This window comes from Clarias gariepinus, chromosome 12 (assembly GCF_024256425.1).
Source record: "Clarias gariepinus isolate MV-2021 ecotype Netherlands chromosome 12, CGAR_prim_01v2, whole genome shotgun sequence".
Lineage (NCBI taxonomy): Eukaryota > Metazoa > Chordata > Actinopteri > Siluriformes > Clariidae > Clarias > Clarias gariepinus.
The window spans coordinates 1,135,049-1,153,156 of NC_071111.1; the positions used below are offsets into that span (position 1 = coordinate 1,135,049).

The 18,108-nt window shown below is 42.1% G+C and overlaps 1 protein-coding gene across 1 annotated transcript in view; it reads right to left on the reverse strand.

Moving 5' to 3' along the window:
* The window catches only part of LOC128533948 (myelin-associated glycoprotein-like), a 127,071-nt gene that overhangs the window by 61,062 nt on the left and 47,901 nt on the right, over positions 1-18,108 (reverse strand). The window contains exons 7-9 of the mRNA XM_053508193.1: positions 2,302-2,386; positions 2,068-2,128; positions 1,664-1,969 (exon numbers count right to left, since the gene is read on the reverse strand). Of these exons, the coding sequence (XP_053364168.1) occupies positions 1,664-1,969; positions 2,068-2,128; positions 2,302-2,386 (452 nt within the window). The remainder of the gene's footprint in view (positions 1-1,663; positions 1,970-2,067; positions 2,129-2,301; positions 2,387-18,108) is intronic.

Here is an 18,108-nt window from a genome sequence, read left to right on the forward strand (position 1 = left end):
CAAACTTTGCATTACCGTTTCCTGTTTCGCCTTCGTGAACGCACACTGACTGCCAAATTTCAAATGAAAAAGAAAAGTCCATTTGCATTTGTATTTCCCATGTCTTATAAGTCATGAGCCTGTCATATTTAAATAGCAAAATCAATGACCACGTTTGCTTTTTCACTTTCTCTGCGTCGCGCGTCAAGCCGGCCAAAATTCAAACGCAATCGCTAATCCATTTGCAATTGCATTTCCAACACGTTACATGGAAACCTGTCAATCAGCGTCAGGAGCGGGTCTATACTGTTGGGCGGGATTGTGTGGGGAGTGATGTCACTCGCAGTCGCCGACCAAGAGGGGGGAATTTGAGCAATGGAGGTGAACCGAGATTATCTCATTTGTTTATCAAGAAATAAACACACAAAAATGAAAAATCGCATATTTTCTTACTCTGAAGTGGACAGAGAAGCTATTACAAATATATATATTTTTTCTCAGATCTTCTCCTGTTACAACCTGCTGTAGATAAATCTGTCAGAAACGCTGCTTACCGGCGTGTGGTCCGTTGGATGAGTGCTCTGGAGACAATGAACCTTACAAAGAACTAAAACTTGCACTTCCCTGGAAGTGGTTTCTCAGAAGGTACTGCAGGACTTCCTGGACCTGATTGACATGTTAATGGAGTGAATTGGAAAAATATGAGAATGTCCCACGAGATATCATTAATGAGAGCCCTGGCACAGTCGGCAGGCCAAACGACATTACCAGGTATTCATAGTAACATTTGGGTTGTCAAATGCAGTTTGACGTCTACCACCTGGTCCGCATTTGTCCCTAATGCAGACCAGGTGGTAGACATTTTTTCTGATTTTGTATACATCTTAGCTGACTATAAAAGCTCTGGAATGGGAAAAGAGGAGCACTGGCTGATATTAACCTTGCAATAGCATGTGACCTCATTCCAGCACTAACCTAGTAGACCAGTCATTGTGGCAGCTTATCAATGGGAGGCCATAAATAATCTGCAGTTTAAAAGATGAAATAAATTTAATCAAGCATCCCTTAATGGAGTCTAAAAGATAATTCATGAATGCTCCAGCAAAAAGCACTGGCATACTCAGGAATATTACAACTGCCTTGCTGGAGCTGGAGACATTGTTTCTGGTCACTGATGGAAGGTAATTTGGGAAAGGACCTTACTTTTCTCAGGATAGTACTTCCTCGGTGAGAAGAAAATTCTCAAAGCTTAGGGAACATTGGGTCATGAACCTACATCAATAATACTAGATATTAAGGGTTTAAGTGTAAATAATTACCAATTAAAAACAATAATTTAAAACAGTTTGGACTCAACTGCAATAGATAGAGGTGAAACAGAAAAAGGCCTCACGTCACAGAGCTCTAACAAACAAGCAAACAGAGAATAAGATCCCTATACTGCCATGCAGCAGAGAAATATTAGGTATATTAGGAATATAGTCACTAGGCAAAACACACCAAAATCCAAATTTGCTATATGTAAAAAAAAAATTAGAAACAAAAATAAAGAAATTACTAAGATGCACTTTCCATCTTTGGAACAAGGGTAAAGACAATGGGTTAACAAAAAAAGTAAGAAAATAAACAAGCAACAAAAAGTCAGAATGTCTTCAGTTAGTGTCCAGGTTTAATTTGCCACTACCTTGGAGAGAGGTGATGATTGGACCGTCTGTTTATAAGATTTAACTTGTGCATAAAGGACTTCAGCTCCATCTGAGTGTTCGGGCTGCTCCGTAGCTCTGTCTTTAGTCTTAGATTCTGTAATTCCTTCCTTATTTTGTTGTTTGTAGCCATGATGCACAGTAGCATAGTCAGCAGTGAGAGAGGACACGCCTTTGATATCTCTTCCTGCAATGCTTGGAAACATAACAGTGGAGTAATGAAGCAACTCTGATGAAACCGGGTTGTTTGCATACACGGACTCTTCTTCTTTTACCTGTTGAGCACTCTGTAGGAAATCAGAAGAAATTTAAATTTAAATTTTCTAAAATATTATCCAAATATGTTTTACAACTCTTTTATCTGTGTTGGAAATTTTACACTAACCCTGTCATTTAAAACAAGCCCTGCTGTGTCTCCTTGTCTAGACTGGGAGGAAGTTACTTTCCTGAATTGGCAATGGAATCAAAATTAAAAAAAACAAAATTATGTTTTATAATATTACATTAAATACATTTAAAAAGTAAAATTGCATTTGCAATCTTCTCAGTGTAATTGCTGTTAATGTACTGTACCTACAGTATGTAGTGTAAAAGCAAACATATTTGCAGTCAAACACACCTAACATACAGGAATACACCACACAGCATCATCATTACTGAAGCTCCAGCAGCAGCACCGATCAGCATGGAGAAGATATCCACACCTGAAAATAAAAACGTTGAAAAAAGTTGAAATCTGAGACTTAAAAGCTTGTTAATAAATATTACTGAACATTTCAACAGCAGTTTGCATTCCACATTTTTAAAATATTGTATACAGGTGTGTTACTTATTAAATAACTGCATCACTGATAACATAATTAACCCAAAGCACCACTGTTCCACTGCTGTCGTTTCCATGGAGTTTAGGGCTATTTCTTGCGCACACTCTCAGTTTAATTTTGAATTCTAATAATGTTTTTATTATTATTATTCATTTTCAACATACCATTAAATTTGTTATCTATACTTCAATCGGTTTTTATACACTTGAATGTTTTCATTTATATTGCGGCAGTGGACATGCTGCATGCTCCTCACACAACTGCCATCTGGTTCTGAATAGACAGCACTAGTTGTTGACCAAAAGAAACACCACACCACTGTGGTCACAAGGCGGAGGAATGAAGCACACTTGGTGCACAATCCTCACCATGGGAACATACTCTACAAGAAGACCAAAGAGGATGAAAAGCTCCTGAGGTAACAGCAAGGTGAGTAGTCCCTCCTGTTTATGCAAAAGAAGATAGTGATGCTCTACTCATGTTGCTCTTCATGTTCAAGATCTGTCAGCCCCTCCATATGTAAAGCAATCCAGGCCTTGACATTGAAGCAACAAGCTATCTGTTAGAGATGGAAATTACCATGTATCTGTATTGCGATTCTATGAGTATCACATTTTTATAAATATTACAATTTGACTGTGACCATGTTTGTCCGCCTAAAGCATTTTTTATTTTGTGTTTGTGTGAAAGTTGTCCTTTAACGTGTGCATGTACTGTTTATAACACGTGTGTTCATGCGTGTAAAGCAAATGGAAGTGTCATTAGAGAGGTTAAAGATCCATTTTCTTTCTCTCTCTCTCTGTCAAATTGATCCCATTAGTGTGTGGGCACATCATTGGACCATTGGCCCCTTCCTTCCTACTCTCACACACTCGAGTGTCAATTTTTTCGATAAAGCAGTGTTTCCGTTGTGTGAGTGTGTGTGTGAAAGTCATTCCACACAGTAGCCCCATTAAATAAGAGAGGAGCACCTAACAAAAAGGCAGGCTCATGGAACTCACCCGGTCTGGCAGCAGATCACTATGATCATCACTCTCTTTTAAAAGACACCATCGCTTGTTGCCGATCAGTAGTTTAGTAGTTGGAGTTAAGCTCCAACTTACACGCATCTCCTGTTCCCTTCCGAGTCACGTTCGCCTAGGAGAACAGTTGCCTGCTGTCCATGCGCGTGCCCAACACTGCTGCCCCTAGTTATACCTGTCTCTTCACTGCTGCTGCTCGTTCCCAGTGCTACTTGTAAGGACTGTTTACCATGTTAGAACGGGTTGGGCCAGTAAATTATCGTCTGCAACAGCCTGGTAAGCGCAAATGCACTATAGCTGTAGCATATGTATATATGTGGCTTCCTGTTTTCGTATTGTTACCATGAAAGTTCCCCGTTTCTTTGTAGCAGAGTTTAAATTATACTGCCTTTTCTATTTATACTAAATAACAATAATAACTTATACTACTGAACTTTTGCCTTTTTCCCTTTTTTCTGCTTTTTCTGAGAATGCGAGTATCGCTTCATCTAAGAACAAGCAGATTCCATCCCAAAACAATAAAACTTTGACTCGGGTATGTTATCATGTCTAGTATCCAGCTTCTTTAGTGTGTAAAGTGCAGGATGTTGACATTCTTCACATTCTTCCTCTGTCATTAGCAATAACTCCGGCATTAGAGCCCTCACAACAGGCGAGTGGGTGACAACTTGGCGGCATACTCGTTCAGCCAGGCTAGCCCACCGGAGCATACCACATCTGCACTTGACGTGTCCAACAGGTTTGCTTTCCTCAGTAATGTGCCCTCTGAGAAACCTGAAAGAGCTCTGGTTATAAGAGACTGAGGCACATAAAATTAACTAGGCCGTTAGGGGCGACAGCAGCAGTGGTTAGGTGTATCCCTGGAGTCAGAGCAATGGACATAACAGGTAATTTTAGGGCTCTAGGACAGCATAGGTTCTGTAAGAAAGTGGCACATGCTGGAGCTAACGATATATGCCTTCATCAGTCAGAGGTTAGCACGAATAATTTAAATTAGTAAAGGTGATGTCCGATGAAAAAGTATGCTCTGGTCCCATTCCAATTCAACATGGCAACATAGCTAACAGCAGGTTATGGTTGCTGAACCGCTGGATGTCCAGTTGGTGCCCCCGAAAATAATGTGGGCTTTATAGCTGCATAGTGTCGTCACTTAGGGTTCACTGTATTGAGACTGTGTCTGTTTTAGAAATTTATTTAATATAGAGATGTCACAGTGTGCACCCAAATCTAATACCGCTCCTTGCTAACTCCAAAGCAAGTGTGTGAAGAAACGGGGCCGCGAAATTAGACACGGCTGGTGAGCTATCGTCATTAATGATCCAGGGTATAAAACACAGTTGGGAGTGTAGCTCAAGGTCTGTTCAGATAATGGATTCTTGTAAGTGATATGTGCGACACACGCCCTACAATGTGGAAGAGAGGCAAGCAAGCGGGGCAATGGAACAAGCCCCAGAGACTTCAAAGAGGCAAGTTCGCCTTCGATCTCAGTAGCATGTATAGCCGCAAGCTAGCTCCCGTGGCTCTTCAGCTCTCCATAGAGTCTGATATTGTGAACCTGTCGCCGAGGAGGAAAAGGCCGCAAAGAAGTACAGTTGGAAGTAGCAGTTATTAAACCGCTAATTAAAAAACCTGACCTCAACCCTTGTCAGCTGATCAATTACAGGCCGATATCAAACCTCCCCTTTATCTCTAAAATAGAAAAGATGATAGTAGTGCAGCTCTGTTCATATCTACATATGTATGGCATAAACAAACTGTATCAGTCAGGATTTAGGCCTCATCACAGCACAGAGACAGCACATGTTAAATTAGTAAATAACCTCCTATTGGCCTTTGATTAGGGTTGCGTCACTATACTTGTGTTACTCGACCTCGGTGCAGCTTTTGACACTATTTATCATAGTAGTCTCCTTCACAGATTGGAGAATGTAGTAGGAATTAAGGCAACGGCCCTCTTATGGTTTAGATCCTATTTGACTGATCATTATCAGTTTGTAGGTTTAAATAGTGACCATTCAGCATGTTCTCAAGTAGAGTTTGGTGTTCCACAGGACTCAGTTTTAGGTTTACTGATTTTTGCTCTTTACATGCTTCCTCTGGGCAACATAATTCATATTAGTTTTCATTCTTATGCTGATGACACAGTTATACGACTGAGCAAAACCAGACGAGAAAAAACAGCTTACTAAAGTTGAGAAATGTGTGCAGGACGTAAGAGACTTGATGTTTTTTAACTTTTTTCTGCTTAATCTTGAAAAGACAGAAATTCTAGACATAGGACCACAAGCAGCTAGACGCAAGTGTTCTGATCACACAATTACTTTAAATGGCCTTTCTGTTCCATCAAGTGCAACAGTGAAAGACCTCGGTGTGATTATAGATCCCAGCCTTCATTTGAAGAACATGTAGATAATATTACCAGAAAAACATTCTTTTACCTCAGAAAGTACTAATACTGCATATTATGAAAACTACATCGGGGGGCAGAGCTTTTTCTTACAAAGCCCCAAAGTTATGGAATAGTCTTCCAATTAAGGTTCGGGACTCAGACACAGTCTCAGTGTTTAGGTCTAGGTTAAAAACCTATTTATTTAGCCAAGAATTTTTGTAAATAGATTTGCCTTAGGTAAAGGAGCAGATCTGGTTTGTTGACGGTGAAGTGACTGGTCACTTTACATCTCAGGAAGCCCTAATGCCTGTGTTTCCTTCTGGCTCCTCTTATTTAGTTATGCTGTCATAGTTAGTCCTGCCAGAGTCCGTGCCTGCACTCCACTAAATATACATTCACATTATACATTGTTTAACTTTGACCATACCTAACTGCCATCTCTCCTTCTCTTCTGCTGTCCTCTTTTTTCTCTTCCCCCCTTTCTTTTGAACCAAGATGGCGCCGGTGAGGTCGGCTGCCGTCACGACTGCTCCGACCACCTTTTCTTTGTTTTTGTTCTTTAAGTTAGTTTACAGCGTTTTAAAACCGGCAAAATTACTACCATGGGGTACATTAGTTATGATAGAGACACTCTTGTTTCTATTGGTATACAATGTACTCACAATTCAACGTTTTTAACTCCGGATCCGAGCTGGCCGAGTGAGATCCTGAGGGACAACAAAGGACGCGACGCGAAGCGGCGGCCCCGAGGGAAACGAGCCGGCGTCAGGAACAGGCTGAGAGCCCGTGCACACCGCACACCTCTGCCAAGCATCCTGCTCGCCAACGTCCAGTCACTGGAAAACAAGCTCGATGACCTCAGGGCCAGGATAAAGTTCCAGAGAGACATTCGGGACTGCAATCTCCTCTGCTTCACAGAGACATGGCTGAATCCAGCGGTGCCGGACCACGCCATCCAGCCGGCCGAGTTCTTCTCGGTTCACCGCATGGACAGGACACGGGACTCGGGTCAAGGGGAGGCGGCGTGTGTTTAATGGTGAACAGCAGCTGGTGCAACAGTGCGAGCGTTGTTCCTCTTACACACTCCTGCACACCAAACCTGGAACTACTGTCCATCATGTGTCGTCCTTTTTACCTTCCTCGGGAGTTTACATCGGTCATAATCAGCGCCGTTTGTATTCCACCACAAGCGGACACGGACACTGCCTTATGCGAGCTACATGAGGCACTCACACAGCATCAGACACAACACCGGGACGCTGCGCTTATTGTGGCGGGGGACTTTAATAGTGCCAACCTCAAACGCGCAGCGCCAAACTTTTATCAGCACATTACTTGCCCCACCAGGGGCGAAAGGACACTGGACCACTGCTATACAACGGTCAAGGACGGCTACAAGGCACAATCTTGTCCACCGTTTGGTAAATCCGACCACGCCGCCATCTTCCTCATGCCAAAATACAAACAAAGGCTGAAACAGGAAGTTCCGGTTCAGAGGGAGGTCGCGCGCTGGACGGACCAATCGGTGGCCGCGTTACAGGTCGCACTCGATGACGCAGACTGGGACATGTTCAGAAACAGCTCCGATGGTGACGTCAGCGTGTTTACGGAAGCGGTTGTGGGATTCATCGGAAAATTAGCGGACGATACCGTAGAAAAAAAGACTATTAAAACGTTTCCCAACCAGAAGCCGTGGGTGGATAAAACCATCCGCGACGCTCTGAGATCTCGCACCGCTGCCTACAACACGGGACTCGCGTCGGGGGACATGGAACCGTACAAGGCTGCGTCATACAGCGTCCGGAAGGCGGTGAAAGAGGCGAAGCAGCGCTACGGGAGGAAACTAGAGTCACAACTTCAACAGAGTGACTCTAGGAGCCTGTGGCAGGGATTAAGGACAATAACGGATTATAAAGCACCAACATCCGGTATGATAAACGCAGACGTGTCTCTGGCAGATGAGCTGAACACTTTCTATGCTCGCTTCGAGGCTGCAGCTAAGGACGCTAGCGATGCTAATGCTAGCGGCGCTAACGGCTGCAGACAGGAAGTCACTGCCAGCACCGGAAGCGCGTTCATCATCACCGAGCATGACGTGAGGAGAGCCTTCAAGAGAGTGAACACCAGGAAAGCAGCAGGACCAGACGGCATCTCAGGCCGTATTCTCAAAGCCTGCGCAGACCAGCTAGCACCTGTGTTCACTGAGATATTCAACATCTCTTTATCTCAGTCGGTGATCCCCACATGCTTCAAAGAGTCCATCATTGTTCCTGTCCCAAAGAAACCTCATTCTGCTTCCCTCAATGATTATCGCCCTGTAGCCCTCACTTCAGTAGTGATGAAGTGCTTTGAACGCCTGGTCAGAGACTTCATCATCTCTTCACTACCAGACACACTCGACCCACTACAGTTCGCTTATCGTCCAAACCGTTCCACGGACGATGCAATCTCTCATCTCCTCCATACATCTCTCACTCACCTGGACACTCGGAGGGGGAATTATGTGAAAATGTTGTTCATCGACTACAGTTCTGCATTTAATACCATAATTCCCTCCACACTTACCACCAAGCTGGAGCACCTGGGACTCAGCTCATCTATGTGTCAGTGGATCTCCAACTTCCTAACTGGCAGACCACAGGCAGTAAGGATGGGCGGACATGTCTCAGCCTCCCTCACTCTTAGCACTGGAGCCCCCCAGGGTTGTGTTCTGAGCCCCCTGCTGTACTCTCTGTACACCCACGACTGCGTGGCCACTACCAGCTCCACCACCATCATCAAGTTTGCTGACGACACTGTTGTGGTGGGCCTGATCACGAACAACGATGAGACGGCCTACCTGGAGGAGGTTGGAAATCTGGAGAACTGGTGCCAGAGAAACAATCTCCTCCTGAACGTCAGTAAGACAAAGGAGCTAATAGTGGACTTCAGTACAAAGCAGGTGAGGAACTACCAGACCCCCGTCATCAACAGGAGCCCAGTGGAGAGAGTGGACAGCTTCAGATACCTCGGTGTTCACATCACGCAGGACCTGGCATGGTCCTGTCACATCAACACCGTGGTAAAAAAGGCCCGGCAGCGTCTCTACCACCTCAGACGCTTGAGAGACTTTAGACTGCCCTCCAAGGTGCTCAGGAATTTCTACTCCTGCACCATAGAGAGCATCCTGACGGGAAATATCACGACCTGGTTCGGGAACAGCACCATGCAGGACAGACGAGCTCTACAGAGGGTGGTGCGATCAGCTGAGCGCATCATCCGCATCGAGCTCCCTGACCTGCAATCGATTTACAGCAAGCGGTGCTTGACCAAGGCCAGGAAGATCGTGAAGGACCTCAGCCACCCCAATAACGGACTGTTTACTCTGTTGCGGTCTGGGAAGCGATTCCGCTCCTTGAAGGCCAACACAGAGAGACTGAGGAGGAGCTTCTTCCCGCAGGCGATAAGGTCTCTCAACCACAACCACACCACTATGCAGAACTAACACAATCTTTTCATAATTGGTCAAATCTATCAATCTTCTTACATCCATGAACACTATGGACAATTACACGCTCACCTTCCTTCATATATACACTACATGTCGTACGTTACATCCTGGACCATTGCACAAAGACACTTTAATAACTTTGCACACCTACCTTCACAACTACACTACATTTTACAGTTTTACGTTTACATCCTGGACCAGTGCACAAAGACACTTTAATAACCTCTGCACTAAGACACTTTGTTCTATGCATATTTGCACACACCGTACAGTATATTTCAATTTGCACAGTATATTTCTATTTTGTACATCATATTTCTATTTCTATTTCTATTTTTATTTTTTAGTTCTATTTTTTCCTAGCACATTTCTATTTTTATTTTTAGTTCTATTTTTCCTAGTTTAATTTAATTTTCTTATTTATCTAATGTATTTCTTTTATTCATATTTATTTCTTATTTGTAAAATTTAATTCTCTTTTAGGGTCAATGGCAGTCGTATAAGCATTTCACTAAATTTCGTACTGTGTATGTTTGTGTATGTGACAAATAAAATTTTAATTTAAATTCTCTCCCTCTCTCCTTTTCCCTCTCCCTGTCTCTCTGTTGAGCTTTACATGTCGCTCCTGCCAGTGATCCAGACCCTCTCTGTCCTCTGAAGCTGTCTGACTCGTCTTTGTGTCCTGCTTCTGGTTGGAGATCTTATCGCATGGATGCCCCGTGTGGTCTGTCTGGGATGCGTGTGTTGACTGGGGACGGTTCCACTTTTCCACAAAGACGGTCCTGTCCTCGGCTGATGCAGACAGCTGTTCTTTAAGGACTTGTGACTTCAGTCCTCGGCTTGCTCATCAGGGACAATCTTATCATTTTGATTCATACAGATGTCACCATTAGGACTGTGCGTGTTTTCCCGCGAGATGCCGCAATTTAGCGTGTGCCGTGCCGCGACTTGCACAATAAACAATATTGTTTCCAATGCTGAAGCAAACATGAATTTAATTTTGTTTTACAACATATATTTCATAATGAATGTGTGTATATGTGCTTCATATTATTTTCATAATAATGAAATGAGATGCCCAAATTCGTGCTTTAAAAGTTTCTTATATAGTTTTTGTAATGTCTTAACAGGGACAAAATATTGAAAGACATGGCAATGGTTTAGTTTAAGTAGTATTGAAATTAATTTAATTTCCTGATAGTAGGCTATCTGATAGTGTTAACTATGCGAATGTCCTGATTTGTGAATATACCAACATATCTTATTTAAAATGTAAAAATGTGTCGCCATCATCAGAAGACATGAATCCTGGATAGAGGAGGAGGCGTCGCAGTTATTTACAATGATAATTTGACTATTGTACAAAAACATGGACACAAATTTAATTCATTTGAAATTCTTTATAGTAACATAAGTGTATTTAAGTATATTAAGTCAGCTCAGTCGATTCCGCTAATTGTCATTTACAGACCTCCAGGGCCGTACTCTGAATTTCTTAGTGAATTTGCAGATTTTCTCTCAAACCTAGTCGTTTCTGTGGACAAAGTGTTAATTGCTGGAGATTTTAATATTCATTTTGAAAATCCAGAAGACCCTCTGAGAACAGCATTTATGTCCATACTGGACTCGGTAGGAGTAAATCAGTGTGTAGTAGGACCCACTCATAAAGCAGGTCACACTTTAGATTTAATAATATTATTCGGATTAAGTATAAGAAATTTATTTACAATTCCACTATTTGAAGTTATCTCAGATCACTATCTTGTCTCAATTCAAGTGTGTCACAGTAATAATGTACGCACAGCGCCGCGCTACCGTATGAAAGGTACATTCACATCAACTACCAAACAGAGTTTTATCAGTAATCTCCCAGAGATCCCAACTTTGATTAGATCACTGTCTGACCCCACAGAACTCGATCAGGCGACTGAATATTTAGAGTCGACATTTCGCTATACCTTAGATAATGTAGCTCCAGTTAAAAGAAAAATTATTAGACATAAGAAACTTGCTCCCTGGTATAATGATCACACGCGCACTTTAAAACAGACCGCTCGTAAATTAGAACGTAAATGGCTTCAAACCAAATTGTTAGTATTTCAAATAGCATGGAAGGAGAGCATCCTAAACTATAGAAAACCTCTTAGTGTAGCTAGATCAACATATTTCTCCAATCTTATAGAAAATAACAAAAATAATCCTAGATTTTTATTTAATGCTGTAGCCAAATTAACCAGAAATAAGACCACTGCAGAAATCTCCACAACAACATCATGCAATAGTGAGGACTTCATGAACTTTTTTAATAATAAAATTGTAAATATAAGGCATAAAATTGAGGCTTTGAAACCGAACAATGTAATTGATGCAGATGTTAATCTAGCCATGTCAGATCAGAACCTAGAATACTTTACTCCCCTTGAAGAGAATGAACTAATTTCACTCATCTCTTCTGCAAATTCATCAACCTATATATTAGATCCTGTACCGACACATTTTCTTAAACAGATAGTACCAGCAATAACAGAACCCCTGTTGAGAATAATTAATACTTCACTCAGCATTGGTTATGTTCCAAAATCTTTTAAATTAGCAGTTATCAAACCAATAATTAAGAAACCTGTTCTCGACCCCTGTCAGCTGTCTAGTTACAGGCCAATATCAAACCTCCCCTTTATCTCTAAGATTCTGGAAAAGATAGTAGGGGAGCAGCTATGCTCATATCTACATAGAAATGGCATACATGAACTATATCAGTCAGGATTTAGGCCTCATCACAGTACAGAGACAGCACTCGTTAAAGTAGTAAATGACATCCTATTGGCCTCTGATCAGGGTTGTGTAACTATGCTTGTATTACTTGACCTCAGTGCAGCTTTTGACACCGTTGATCACGCTATTCTTCTTCACAGATTCAAAATGTAGTAGGAATTAAGGGTACAGCCCTCTTCTGGCTCAGATCCTATCTGACCCATCGTTATCAGTATGTAGACTTAAATGGTGATTATTCTGCATGTTCTCTAGTGGAGTTTGGCGTTCCGCAGGGTTCAGTTTTAGGTCCACTGCTTTTTTCCCTTTACATGCTTCCTCTGGGCAACATAATCCGTAAGCATGGTATTAGTTTTCATTGTTATGCTGACGATACACAGTTATATGTCTCAGCAAAACCTGATGAGAAAAAACAGCTTACTAAAATTGAGCAATGTGTGCAGGACATAAGAAATTGGATGCTAATTAACTTCCTTCTGCTTAATCCGGATAAGACAGAAGTTCTAGTCATAGGACCGCATACAGCTAGGAGTAAAATTTTAGATCACACCGTAACTTTAGATGGCCTTTCTGTTCCATCAAATGCAACAGTGAAAGACCTTGGTGTGATTATTGATTCCAGCCTTTCATTTGAAGCTTATGTAGATAATATTACCAGGATAGCATTCTTTCACCTCAGAAATATTGCCAGGATAAGAAATTTATTGTCGCTAAACGATGCAGAAAAACTAGTTCATGCTTTTATCACCTCTAGGTTGGAGTATTGTAATGCCTTACTTTCTGGTTGTTCAGCTAGATGCATGTAGGAAATATTTAATTCTTAGTGTGTTTCATGATATTCTGTGTTCGTGAGAACAGAGTGTCTTTCTTTACCACGACACAAGCTGCACTTTCAATAAACAGATTCTATAGTAGTTTATGTTAAAGGTCGTAAAACTGTTGAACGCTCGTAAATGCAGAGCTACTCCTAAATTTATGTTCTTCCTTACCTTATCTGTTAAAAGCATTCCAGACTGGATGTAAACATTCCCACATCCACCTTTTCTTTGGTTCTTTGTGTGTGTGCGTATATATACTCCTGTCTCCCACAATAAACTTTGAACGTCTCACTGAACACTGACTTGTGTGCTTCATTGAGGGGTTCCCTGAGCTCAGGCGGGACAGCAGAATACAGGCGGAGCACTGAGTAGACCAAAGGGGGTCTACCAAAATTCAAGAAATCCTTACAATTTGGGGGCTCTGTCCGGGATACCTCTAATCAGGTGAGTGCTGCTTTAAAAATTTTTCTCTATAAGCATAGAGCATGCACACTCCCTGGTTTTTGGTATCTGGACCATATACAGTACGGGGGAGGATTGTCTTGGGGCTTTTACGCCTGTTTAGCGCGCGCTCGCTTCTGAAAGGTTCCTTGAACTGAAGCATAAGTGTGGAAGCTGTATTCTGTTGCCTGCTACTTGTCTTTGTGTGTTGTTTGTTGAAGATATTGGTTATTTCTGTCGCGGGTTAATTCACATTTATAAAATGGGTAATAAGACCACAACTATTTATCTAAAATCCTTTTGTGAGTTGCTCATCTGTGCCTGTCTCCCCTGTACCCACAAAACCGTGCTCACCTTCGTCGGAAGTGTGTGCCTCAGGAAAGGGAAAGACTCCCAAGAAGGTGTCAGGACGAACTTCTGACAGCCCTCTATCGGATGATCCCGAGGATACTGATGGTGAGGATGATGATAATTCGGACGATGAAGGTCCGGATGAGAGGTCTCGCCCCAAACCTCGACAAGAAAGCACTGCGTTTGTTTTCTCTATGGGACCAAAGGGTCCAAAAAATCCTTCCACCATCCGTAAGCACGCTGAAGGACATTATTAAGATGCTCCCTTCTCCCAACAAACCTTTGAATTTTGTTGATATGCTGATAAAGGCTTCTAGGCACTGTCAGCCCGTGGGTGCGGATTATCGCTTTATTTTGCAATCGGTTTTGGGAGATGGGTACGATGAGGCTGATTTGATAAAAACGGTAAAATGCTTAGACTCTAAAACAGACAAATTGGCTGTAGTGGAAAAAGAAGAAATATGACTTTCTTTGAGGTAATTTTAATGAGGCTATGAAACTCTTAAAAGATGAGCTAACTACTTATCTTCTTGCATGTCAGCAAGCTAGTCAAGATCTGTCACAGGTAACTAATTGTAGACAAGAAAAGAAAAAGTTTCTTGAGAGGTATTGAGAGACCTGGACCCTTTTGGATGGTATGCCCCTGCCTGAAGCAAACCCTAACTCACTTTTTCCTTACCACCTTCTTGAATAATTGTCGACCAGAAATCATGAAAATTTTAAAGTTTCAATTGTCAGATGGTTCTACAATGTATATTAAAAAAATTAGGTGAGCATGTGAGAACAAAGAAAGGAGATGGTATTTTAGAAAATAAACATGTTTGTCTGTGGAGAGTGAAGGATACAGAGGTAGAGGAGGTCTGCAGGGTCAGAGTACACCCCGTAGGTCTGGTAATTTTTATTATTGTCATAAATAAGGTCATTGGGCTTGTGAATGTCGCATGAAGGCCTGAGATGAGGAACATAGTGGACAAAATATGTATAATCGATTGAATGATGGTCAGTGGCATGATGCTAATGAGGTGTTTTCTCCTAATCCATCCCAGCAGCCGCCGTAGAGAGTGCAAAAACAACAGCAATATAGACCCATTTCCCTTCTCAGGGATGCAGGTAGGAGCATATGATGCATAGGGATGCCCTCAGAGTTCCAGCCCCGCGATGTTACTTCGTACTTTCGAGTTACCTCAGGAATAGATAAAATTTTAAGCTCACTGCTCAAGCAGGGTGTTGTTAAACCATGTGTAAGTTCTTATAACACACCTGTTAATCCAGTACTGAAACCTGATGGTATGTGGAGATTTACAAAAGATCTGAGAAAAATAAATGACATAATTATCCCTGTTGTGCCTGATGTGCTGTCCATTGTTTTCTCTAGACCTTGTCATCATTTGCATTTTTCTGTTATTAACCTTTGTTCTGCCTTCTTCAGTGTTCCTGTGGAAGGGCAGACACAGCCATTGTTCGCCTTCACCCACAGGGGGCGTCAGTTCACCTGGTCTCGTCTTCTGCAGGGTTAATTGACTACCCAAGTGTTTTTTCGGCTGTAGTAAGAGATGCACTTGGTGATTTAACTCTCCCCACTGATTCTGTTGTCCTATTGCACGCAGATGTTTTACTGGTGTCCGCCGCTGCGAAGAAGCCACCACTTGTCTCCTGAAACACCTGGCAAAGAAGGGTTTCGAGGTATCTAAGACTAAATTACAGTTTTGCAGAGACATTGTAAAATACCTGGGCTTTGAACTCTCCCAAGGTCAAAGAAGGCTCTTAAAGGAACGAATTCAGCTTATCATCGACACTAAACGTCCGAGCACTAAACATGCTTTCATGGCTTTTCCTGGGACTGGTCAACTACTGTCGTCAGTGGATTCCTGACTGCTCATTCTACGATAAATGCATCAGGAGTGTCATCTCACACAACGATCCGCTCCAACAGCCTCTGACATTGACTGCTGAACTGGAAAAGGCCCTATGTTCTGCTCCAGCGCTGGGCCTGCCTAACTATCAAAAACCGTTCCATCTAAAGGTCTGTGAGCACGGGGCACCGCTATTGCTGTATTGGCACAGGAACATGGGGGGGAGTGAGACCATGTGCTTTCTTATCCAAAACTTTAGATGCTGTGGCACAAGATTTGCCTGCCTGTCTCAGGGCTGTGGCCACCTGTGGGGTGATGGTACAAGATGCTGAGAAGATTGATCTCTCTCATCCTTTAATTTTGTATTCTCTATATCAGGTTAAACAAGTGCTACAGAACCTTCAAACACAACATATGAAGGCTTGGATCTGGGTATGAGATTATCCTTTGTCCTACAAGTAACTTAGAGATAAAATCCACCTCTTCTTTTGACACCCTCAGATATGCTCTGGCACGCTTGATCAATGTACAGGATGGCAGGCTAGTAGAAACAGATCATAACTGCTGCTTAGAGATTGTTCACTCCACTAGTATACGTCCTGATGTCTTCTTCATCAACAACTGGTGAATCTATGGACGTCCAAGGTAATACGCTAGCTTATAGTGTTGTTAAAGAAGCAGCCTGAAAAGAGATTTTTTTTCCTGACTCTGGTTCTGATTTGATCAATACATGTATTCTTGCTAGCTCATTGATTCCAGATGTAGATTTATTGTCTTTACAAGCTTCAGAATGATTCCTCTTTTTGGCAAGCTCAAGGTGCCTACGTTGTTTCTGATGGTTTATGGTATTGTGCTGATGGTCGTTTGTGCCTGCTGTCTCATTGTCTTCTGTTTATCGTGCGTGAGTTCTATGGTGTTACACATCGCGCGAAGGGGGGTTAAGGAAGATATGAAAAAACTCTTTTACATAGCTAACATGCTTGGAACAATTGATTCATTAATATCTAGATGCTTGGTGTGTGCTCAAAATACGTTTAAATATCTTCTGGTTTTGGTAGGCAAGTTTTCTAGGTGGGTGGAAGCTTTTCTGTGTGCTCGAGAGAATGCAAAGGTGGAGTCCTAGTAAAAGAAATAATATCTCGTTATGGCGTGCTTTATGCTATTGACTCAGATAAAGGAACACCTTTTACATCACAGGTAACACAGAATTTGTGTAAATATCTTTCACTGTCCTGGCATTTTCACATTCCTTATCATCCACAGTGATCAGGTATAGTAGAAAGAAAAATTGACTAAAGCAATGCAAACTGTGGGGAGTAAAAACTGGGTTGATCTGTTACCTGCTGTTCTAGCTGAAATGAGAATGACACCAAGAAAAGACGTGCACATGTCCCCACATGAAATTATATTTGGCAGACCCTTTCCCTTGCCATGGAGGAAAGGTAAACCCGCGATAGGAACAACTGATCTTGATGTACATATTGCTGAATATTCTGCTGCTCTAATAGATACTCTAACTAAACATTATGAACAAATTGCTGATGTGACTTTAATACCCTCAACAAAACCCACACATCCTTTTACTGTGGGAGATACTGTTCTGGTAAAATCTTTGACCCCCAGAAAACTGGGAGATTGTAAATATGACGGACCAGCAGAAATAATCGCAATTACTCGTATTGCTATCCTAACTGATCTTTTTCCACAGTGGATTCATGCTACTAGGCTGAAGAGATGTCCTGTCGGCGTGAGACCAAAAGATAAATAAATGCGTGTGTATTATTATCTTTCTGTCTCTGTGATTTTTGTTTCCTAGACTAAAGACGTGCTGCAGTGATGTCCAACCCATGACATGACCTTGATGGAGTGACGTGACACAGAGGGATCGCCTTGGATTGCCACGGGTCGACTCTTTACTTTTGCTATTAGTGTACCATTCCTGGTGGTGTCTTAGCGCCTCGTGAGGTGGGACGAGTGCAGATTGGGCGTGCCCGCACTCTGAGCACTGTAGCGTCAAGAAAGGCAATAGTTCACCACTAGTAGTTATTTATGAGTTTGACATTGTGAACAAGGTTTTTGACACACACGAGTTTGCACTCAACCTGTCATGTTTCTGTGTATTCTTCGTTGTGTGCAAATTTCTTTGTATGAGTATCAGGGTATGTTCCTGCGCCGCGTCCGATGGCCTATTGTCCGCCGGCGACTTCTTAAAAGCTCTGAGTTTTATTCAACGATGTTTCTTATGAATAAAAGGGGGGAATTGTAGGAAATATTTAATTCTTAGTGTGTTTCATGATATTCTGTGTTCGTGAGAACAGAGTGTCTTTCTTTACCACGACACAAGCTGCACTTTCAATAAACAGATTCTATAGTAGTTTATGTTAAAGGTCGTAAAACTGTTGAACGCTCGTAAATGCAGAGCTACTCCTAAATTTATGTTCTTCCTTACCTTATCTGTTAAAAGCATTC